Source organism: Atractosteus spatula, chromosome 1 (assembly GCF_055471065.1).
Source record: "Atractosteus spatula isolate fAtrSpa1 chromosome 1, fAtrSpa1.hap1, whole genome shotgun sequence".
NCBI lineage: Eukaryota > Metazoa > Chordata > Actinopteri > Semionotiformes > Lepisosteidae > Atractosteus > Atractosteus spatula.
In genome coordinates this window covers 60,510,570-60,520,604 of record NC_142706.1, presented here as the reverse complement: position 1 = coordinate 60,520,604, position 10,035 = coordinate 60,510,570, and the positions used below count along the sequence as shown (strand labels likewise).

Below are 10,035 nucleotides of genomic sequence, written 5' to 3'. Positions count from 1 at the left end.
GTCAGCTGTCCTGAGTTTTTATATTATAAATAAATACATCCTTAGGCTTACATTCGTGGAGACACAGTATAATACAGAGAATGAAAGTAGGTGATATTTCGCCAGGATACTGTACTGTATAGCATTTATATCCATGTAAGCATTTACAATCTTTGTCTAATTTTACTCATTTTATACCTCTGAAAAATGATATTCGCAATATGGTCAGAGTCTGCAACAAAATAGTTATCATAATTGGGATTTAATTTGTCTTGGTGATATTAGCAGTAGCTGTAGTAATTTGGGTGGAGGAAGAGTCATGGTTGTTGCTAGCTGTACTGTGAAATGTTTATTCCGTAATTCCTACTAAAACTTTATTCGATCGGTTCACCTATCTGCGTCCCCTTACGCATGTCCGGGCTCGGAGGCTTTCCTGTGTTTTTCCAATGAGACTACAGTGGGTCTTCCCGTCACAGTAATAGTTCTGTTTATTCACGCAATTCAAACATTCAGATATTTCCGATTTCTGAGTCAGCGAAGCATTTTGCCGCGTTGCTATTGGTAAAGTACCTATATTTTGTCGGCGCCTTCATCTCCTTAGGATTCAGAGGATTCAGTATATAGGTGCAGTTGTCAATTTAACATCTTCAGACTGAATTATTAGTATTATTAGGTTAAAGTTTGTGAAGCGCTTTTTGATCCCAAAGCTTGGTACAACAAGCAAAATAGTGGAATTTTAATTTCACCTTCGGAATGGGCGGGTGTACGGGGTTGTGAGTGTATGTTGTCTACACATCGATTGCACACAAAAAACAGACATTAATCCATAATTGCATGTGTTTATTTTACGTATAAAAGAAGAACGCTTCTGAATGCGGTTATGTATTTGTACAATATCCACGCTAATGTCATTTGTCTTTATACAAGCATATAATATTTATTGATTGATAGATTAATGGATTGCTTCGAAGAGGTTACCCGTGTTTCAATACGTTTTAAATAAGGATTATGGGAACCTCAAGTGCACATGGAATTTATTCCGAACAGTGGCTGCAGATTACAAACATACTTGACATCGTTTAAAATGAAATAATTTCCCGGAATCTTAATTATATCCGGGATGGAGAAGCTGACCATATTTTTCACAGTCACGCGTCTATCAATCGGGCATTTGAAGCTTTAGCCTCTATTCTGAACACGACGGGCGGGAACCGGATTCTTCTGGAAAAGACACGGGAAACGGGAAAGCAGGTAAGAGCGGTGACCTAGCGCCGCGTCCACGACGGGTCCGCGAGGTTCCCTCTGCAGAATCCCCGCGTGGGGCTGCGGCGGGTGGCGGCCAGTGCCCACGGGCCCGCGCGGGGCTACCGAGCGGATGCCACGGTAGAGATGGGATCAGTCTGCAGACCCGGGCTGACCCGGGACCGGCGTGAGCCGCGATGCGGAAGGAGAGAGGAGATGGAAAGGAGTCTGCTAGCCTCTGGTGGCGGCAGGGAGGAAGTGAGTGAGGAGAGAGCAGAGTTACAGCATATCTGCGCACGCACAGTACACGGTTAACAATAACAGGCCTCGTCATTTCACAGGAGACCTGTCTGCATGTATGTGCGCTGTGTTTGTAAAGCAGATTTTATACATGCTAAACATTTAAATGTAAGCAGAAATAACATTAATAGAACTGATATTAATACACTCTTTATCTGTGGGAATCAACTTAATTTGGTTCGACAACACCTACAGCGCCTTAGTTGCCGCGATTGGTGTGTGCTCACTGCAAAATCCGTGTTGTTGAATTCTGGACGACTGCACCGCCGCGGCCTACAGTTCCCGTTTCCAGCCCGTCCCACCCCGAGCATGAGGCCGGCACCAGCTGAAATCATTTTCCACTGGAAACCTAATAGAGATAATTACAGACGACAGAGACATTTCTGCATGTCTGCCCTTCGTTAGGGACGTACGAGTTTTCTTTCAGCTCAATCAATCAGAAATCAGAAGAGGGCTCCCCTCCAACAGAAAGACTGTAGATAAGAAAAATTAAATTGCTCTGTAATTGTAGTCATGAGGTCTTTATTCCCTTCACGGGTTGACTTTTATGCCTCTTGTGCCTTACAGTGATTTACTACAAAACCCCAATTCAAATTCCACTTTTGTGGCCCCTTGATGATAAATACAGTATATGTTGTCTAAAACTAAAATACTAAAATGCAAAACGGAGCTTTCGAACGATAAGTACTTAGAACCTCACTATCTTCCAGCGTTTCTGTTGTATGAGGGAATGGAAATCGATATAATTTCAAAACCAGCTCTTCAAGCTCTGTATTCACACGACACACACATGTCATGAGTGTGCCACGGAGAAGCTTTCATAACACAGACGGTATCGCCACTGCCTGGATATGTATGTCACGCGGCATTTTAATTCCGTTACCTTCTGTTGAAGTAACGTGAAATAACGGAGAACTCTCTATACGTCCATTTTTTTTTTAAATTTGAATAAAATGCATTTCACATATTAAAAAGAAAAAAATAACCGAGAAGGTTATGGTTTTTTTCTCTCAATTTCGATAGGCCTTTAAAAAGAAGTCGGTTGCTGGCCCTTTCCGATTCACGATTTTCCATGTAATAATAGCTCATTATAAACTACAGTATGTTCTAATTTGCCGTAACAAAGTTAAGATGGAACTAGAACTGGCCAGGACCAATTCTACCGTGTTCCACGGTAATGCGTAAATAACCTGCATTAAGAGTGAATGTGGATTTTAACTTCTTTGTGTGGACCCGCATATGAAATGTGAAATGTGAAATGTGAAATGTATTCAACTACACTGAACTGAAATAAAAGTATTTCAAACGAAATACTTTTAATATATATTTTTCCTTCTTATGTAATTCATTTTCCGAGCGTTCCGATATAATTTAAGAAAAAAAAATACATACGTGTAAGGCATCGGTTGTATGTAAATATAGACGCATGCAGTCGCTACATTTCGTATCGCATAGCGTACAGTACTGTAATGCAGTTCTGATTATTTCAATTTCATCCACCGTGTCAGGAGGAAGATGTAATCCCCTTGTTGGCATTGTGTAAGGGAATATCCATTTACTAGCGCCCACACCAGAACGAACGAAAAACCACTTTATACGTGCTTCTGACTTTTAACTGCGGTAAGAATGTTTTTACAAAATGCGTGATACATGTACGACAGTTAATACGCATTTCGTAGATTTAAATGCGACGACTACCTCGCTATTATATGCAGGATTTGAATTTAATGCCTCGTGTTTGTAAATACGTTCAAGTCCGTGGATGATTTGTTTGTTGATCCAGATTTTCAGACAATTAGTCCAGGATGTCCCCCAGTCTCTGCACTCGTTAAACCATCGATCAGATTGAAATCAGAAATTATTAAAACAAAGGAAGACCTAAATAAAATGGTTGTCGCAGGTGTATGGACGTCCATTGTTGAAAAACAGTATAGTTAAAATATCTTTGTACTGTATTTAGATTTCATATAATACAGGGTGTTTTATTTAGCAAAAATGTTTATCTGCACGAGTGCCAGACAGGTAATCTAGCAGAGCCGGGTTTGTAAAAACCTTCCAGTCAGGTGGGCGGCTGGGTTTTTAATTCACAGCGGTCCTAAACTTCAGACGAGTTTGAAAGAGGACAACAGGGCTGCCTGTTGCAAAAAAACAGCTCCCTTGTTTACCCGCTCGTCCTGTCCGGACGCCGCCGGAGGACTCCAAGGCGGTCGTTTCAATAAGGCACAGACACCAGTGCACTCGACAGTGACCTTGAACTGCCCAAGCGCCAATTGGTCGCGTTTTTCCTAAAAAAACAAATTCAGAGGGGCGACCGAAAGAGATGTTTCGCCACCGCTTCACAACTTTGCCCCCCCCCCCCCCCCCACCCCACACACACACTTCTCAGGCGAGTTTTTTTTTCACTGAGAGGATTACTCTTTTGAAAAATGCCACCGCTGTTTCCTCCAAACTCGTAGTTGTTGTGGTTCGGGGTGAGTGTGGGGAGGGGGGGTGTGGACAGGGTGTTACTCCTCCGACGGCGACGAGTCGCGCCTTCTGCCTGGCCTGCTTGTTGTGGGGATTGGCACCGCGGCCTACGTCTCTTCGTTTTAATCCAAAGGTAATTTTTTTGTTTTTGTTTATTAAAGAGCTTTTTTTGAATTCCAGCGGAACTCGCTGAGCCCCGCCGTGGCTTATGTGTGCTGATACCACTTCCTTGTTTGCAGCCCGCCCGCGCGACCATCAGCTACGACAGGCGGATGAGTAGTTTAGTGCCGGCGAGCGAGACAACTAATTGCGCTCCGAGCTGTTGGCAGTCAGCCTGTTATCGAGCCAGGAGATTCAAAAATAATTTGACAAATCAGATGGAAGTAACTCTTCGGCGTGTGTCCTTATTGAATCCGACTGTGTCCGCAGCGCTTAGAAAAGACTGGAAAAAGCTTGTGCCACTGAGATACGGGGGTATTCGTAGAGACTACTGTGGAAGCCCAGGAGAGATTATATTAAATTAAGATCACGTGACATTTCTGATTAATACGATTCAATGAAACGATTAATTTAGAAAGAATCGTTTTCGCATGTGTCAGGAGTAACCGGAGTTACAGATGGGAGTCTCTGTGCACGTTGGGAGATCTGAAGATATGTTGTCAATACTTCAGGCTTTAAGGATTTGTCTACGCAGCGTTTCTGAGTGCCAGAAATAATTTTATGTAGGGTATATTTATGCTGATGAATTTTTAAACTTGTGTGAAATAAAATGTGCATTTGGTTTCAATCAATATTTCTAGTCTTTGCCAAAACGTGCCTAGCATGTCTTTTATAACGAATGATTTATCATTATGCATCTTTTTATTACGAATACACACGTTCGATTCTGAAAAATTATCTTTTTTATTCAAAACAAGAACACATTTCGTTTTGTGAGCCAACTTTGCTGTTTATTATAAGACCTTTCATATTTTGTGCGTTAGATTAATTGTGCTGTGGTTTTACTGTAGGTGTAATTTGTGGATGTCTGGTGTCCATTGAGGTGTAAACCATTCCGATGAAACCACTGGAAAACATTATTATATTATTCTGGTCTGTGAAAAGAAACAAGAAGCACTGACATTGTTTATAAAGCCACGTAAATCACATGCTGTAGGGCTCAAAACAGCATTCGGTATTGTTGAGGTATTATTTACAGTGAGATATTATAATGTATTCTGAAAACTGTCTTAAAACAGCCCCACTGTTCTGTATTACAAACGCTGCACATTGCTTTTGAGTTCTGAAAAATGAGCTTTTATCGCGGAATCGTGCTGGGCCGGTCGATTCTACGTGCTCGTGTTCGGTATACAGCACAAGTGTGACCGGGAGTTTGCGAACTCTGTGGAAGAAGAGTAGAGGACTCCAAGGTATTCCCTGGTTTCAGAATATTTTGTTGTCTGCCCTTTGTTGCTGTTTATGAGCAGTTTAATTCCCCCACGGGAATGTGCGTCATATCATAAGAAACGGCATACATTTCTTACAATGTCCATCGCTTCATGGTATCCGCCATCACGAGCTGGCCGGTGCTCCCTGCGGTCTCTGTACCCGTCACCGGCACCGGCCAGCGCTCCGGGCCTCTCGGCCTCTGCTGAAACTGCGCTGGCCTGTCACAGCATCCTAACGGACAGCCGGGGGACTCCCCAAGGTCTCCCGTCTGAGAAGGCAGCCGGTCTAATTAAAAGGCGTTTTCAGACTCTTACCACGTGTGTTTCATCCGTGAAGAAGCGCGGGTAGTGTTTGTTTCTATGCCTGCGTGGTGCTTGCTCTGTGAGTTACTGTTTACTAGTGTGGAGACAAAGCCTATTACCAATTGAGAGCGATTATTATTATTATTATTATTATTATTATTATTATTATTATTATTATTATTATTATTATTATCATCATCATCATCGTTGTTATTATTATTATCATCGTTGTTATTATTATTATTATTTTTATCGTTGTTGTTTAATTATTGTTAAGACCAATATTGGATTTAATTTATATATATGTATATATGCCTTTGCAAGGCCTCTTGGTATTTTCCTTTGTATATGTATATGAATTCTGTCTTCGTGATGTCTTCATGAATCTGAACAACACCCCCACTGGAGAGACAGATCTGTCAGGTCGGTGAGAATTTATAGGTCGGGGGTAGAAGCTGATCTGACGATCGAGGGAAAATGAAATGCTTTGCAGTGCAATTTAACTGAAATAAATTAAGATTCGTGTCACCTCGCTCACTGAGTGCATACATATCTGTGGGTGGATATCACAAATCCAGCTTGTTTCCTTTCTGTATCTTCCGTTCTGAAAATTTCAGGAATCTTTTCGTCGTGCTCGGGACATTTGAGAAATAACTGTGTGTAGTACGGCAAATGAATTTATAAGCTGTTGGACAAAAGCCTACTTGCAATCCAAGACTTATCTTTTTTTTTTAAGAGCGTGGTAAACATGTATTTCTTCATACCAAAAGAGAACCCCGTCTAACTGGTTGTCTTGTCTCGTTTAATGAATAACGCGGATTTCTTGTCCTGTCGCGCCTGCCAATGGGAGACGAAATTCGTGAAGCCTCAAGTCGCTTCGTTCAATCCGCAGTACCTCTGTAGATTCCTCTACTCTTATTATTCCTGAACCTGGGCTTATCCGCCTCCTCATAACGAGTTTTAACAAAGTACCCCGAAGCGGTTTCTCCCCACCCTGCTAATTTTATTTCACGCGTTTGTCCAGACATACCGCTCTTAATTATGTATCTTTTTTTTTTACAAAAAAAGAGTCATGATTTTCAGCGGGTGAAAACCTTTTAAATCTCTCGTGCTACCTTGTAAAAAAATGCCAGTAAAATAGACGCAGACTCTATGGCAGGCTGTCCGGTGTGCGACTCCGCACGTTTATTGGGGTATCTGTTAAAGTTGTTCTTGAGGGGTGTGCGAGAGCTTATTATTTGAAACACACGCTCTTAAAATAACCTTATAGAACATCGTCGTACTTTACAGAGCCAGCGTCTTCAACCTACTGACCCTGTTACTGTAAATATGAGAGGAGTGTGTCTGCAAGCACCCGTCTTTACAACAAGCCTGTAAAGGGCGGCTTCCCGTCTTGATATCGTTTTGGATTCAAACATAATTTACTCCAAAATATTTTACGCGTCCGCCCCTCCAAGAAAATAAATGCTAATAGAAAAGATGATTTAGAGACTTTTACTTAGCTATTAAAGAAATTAAACGCGACTAGGGACGATTCTATGTGCTTTCCCATTTTATATATGAATGAATAGTAAACAGCGCTGGTTTTTTTTTTCCAGCCAGAAAAAAAATACCAAACACAGGGCAAGATTTGCTATTTTTAATAAAATGTTTTATAGTATTTTAAAAAGCTTATAAACCCCGTAATACAGAAGTTAATGTTTTGTTTTGTCTGAAACCGACCTGGTGGGTGGCACCTTCTGTAGCGCAAGTTGGCCCCGGCACGTGACCCGAAGGTGACCAATCAGGTGCACCTCTAGGTTTAACTATGTTAAATGTCAGATTGCAATAAACTAGAAGCTGTTGGTCGGGCCCGCGGAAATGGGCGAGCATAATCTTCTTAATCCCGGGTTTGTGGGACCGTTGGTAAACATCCACACGGGAGACACTTTCTATTTCCCTAATTTCAGAGCATCGGGGGGCCAGCTGGCGGGTCTACCGTCTCTCTCGTACCCTAGAAGGGACAACGTTTGCTCCCTCCCGTGGAACCCCTCGGAGCCGTGCAATGGATACCCTCAGTCCTACCTTAGCAGTCCCATGTCCATTAACCCTTCAACCTTCAACCGCGCCTGCGACATAGCCCGGCCGGAGGAAGGCAAATGTTACTACAGTAACGGCGGCGGCAGCCGGGAAACCTGCTCGGACAGCGCGAGCCTCAAAAGGGAGGAGCGGGCGCGGGACAGTTCTTCCATCGCTGCCGAGCACGGGTTGCATAACGGGATGGGCAGCGGCGGCACCTTCTCCAAATATGACTACGGTGCCGAACCGATGACCCAGGACCCGCCGTCCTGTCAGTCCCTCGAATCCGACTCCAGCTCCTCGCTGCTCAACGAAGGCGGAAAGACCCCCGCGCGCGACCCCCAGACACTGGCATCGCCGGGCAACCACTCCAGCAGCATGGCCGCGAGCGGCGGTGAGTGTCCTGCATGCACGCGCGCCTCTGTGGGTAATATTTATTGGGTAGTATTTGCTTTGTTTGGTTTGGTCTTATTTGCTACCTCATAACTCTGAGCCGGCGGGGCAAGACTGACTGGGCTCCCAGAGAAAATGGGCTTGCAGGGTTGATAGGCACCGCTAGGGGTAGCACTTAAAAAGCTCCACGTTTTCAGGCGATAGTACGGAGCCTTTTACACAGCCACTAAATACTAACAAGACCATAAAAAAACATTGTTACTGCTGGGAGTTAATTCTGCTATTTCGGCTGTCCGCGCAGCATATGTATGTGGAGGTTCTTCCCATGCAAAGCGTCCGTTCCTATGGAAGAGCCCGTTTCGAAAAGAATTCGCCCGAGGGTACGGATTGTGCAGCGGTACGGGTGGAATTGCTGCGAGATTATTTAAAGGTATTCTCCGTTGTGGATGATTACACCGGGGAGAGCAGTTTTTTTTCGTTTTAATGACTCGTAAACAGAATTAATATCGTTCGCTGTTCCCATTTGAAGCCAGTTAATACGCCCCTGAAACGGCAAATAATCCGAAGGTATTTGCAGGCGAGGCTTCATTATCACGTTAATGCTAGGTTTAACTGCAACAGTAAAACCCCATTTGACACGGGCTACTGTAAATTATAGTCTGTAGTTCTGTATAAACAGCACAGGAGACTGTTACAGATTAGTTTACACGTCTCCTTTCTTCCTCCTCCTTATTCATCTTTGATGGGGCTTTTCCTTAAACAATCCCTCAAAAACCTCTATTTCAGTGCTAATTGGCAATTGACATAAAGATCTTAAAGATACCAGTACTCAGAACTATAAACGATATATTACACTCAATCCGTTTCGATGTTTTTTGTAAATATCTCGCAATACCGAGATAGTTATCGCAAACACTTGACCTCACTGCTAAAAAAAAAAGACAGTATCCAGTTTTATAGTGAGCAGCTAATACACACAGCCGGTATAACCTAATTGAAAGACGATTAAATAATTTCTATTAAAAATACCAAGTTTGCATGGACTTTGCACTTATATTCTGATTCTGCTTTTCCTGGAAATAGTGTCACGCACGCACACGCGTGACAATGTACAAGCACGACACTGCTGACCACATAGACGTGTCTAAGAATGTTTGCCACGCGGGGGAATCTGTCCCCGGTTGCCGGCAGGCAGGAGAAACACGCCTGTGTCTCGCTCCGTGAAACAGTCCGGCTCTTTCCTCTCTAGGCGCGCCCTGGTACCCGCTGCACACCCGGACGCGGAAGAAACGGAAGCCGTACTCCAAGCTGCAGCTGGCCGAACTGGAGGGCGAGTTCATGCTGAACGAGTTCATCACCCGGCAGCGACGCCGGGAGCTGTCGGACCGGCTCAACCTCAGCGACCAGCAGGTGAAGATCTGGTTTCAGAACCGGAGAATGAAGAAGAAAAGACTCTTGCTGAGAGAACAGGCTCTGTCCTTCTTTTAAAAAAAAAAATAAAAGAGGCATAACAGCGAAGAAACTACCGGTTAACAGTATACAGTCTAACGATGTATGCTGGTAATTGATCTATTTCAATTTTTATTTTTTTTAAGGCATGTACTCGTTCTCTTCTCCAACCTCCTTACAAATGCCAGCATGAATGAAAAAAAAAAATACCACTGGGTTCTTAAAAGTAGCACATACCCAAGAAAGCAAATGACCAAATACCAATAAAGATAATAATTTAATATTTTATATAATGTTGTTTTTACTCAGAGGTTTTTGTTTCTCGGGGGCAGTCGACGTGAGAAAGTTCGGTTTGTGACAGTCTTTTCCAGTCCTCACAACACAGAAAACACCGAACAACCGCTTACTGGACAATAAC

The 10,035-nt window shown here is 43.2% G+C and overlaps 1 protein-coding gene across 1 annotated transcript; it reads left to right on the top strand.

Moving 5' to 3' along the window:
* The first annotated feature begins 7,577 nt into the window (after positions 1 to 7,577).
* Positions 7,578 to 9,790, top strand: hoxc12a (homeobox C12a). The gene is made up of 2 exons (XM_088917798.1): positions 7,578 to 8,169; positions 9,418 to 9,790. The coding sequence occupies exons 1-2, from the start codon at positions 7,578 to 7,580 to the stop codon at positions 9,654 to 9,656; spliced, it is 831 nt and encodes a 276-aa protein (XP_088773924.1). The 3' UTR covers positions 9,657 to 9,790.
* The last annotated feature ends 245 nt before the right edge of the window (positions 9,791 to 10,035 follow it).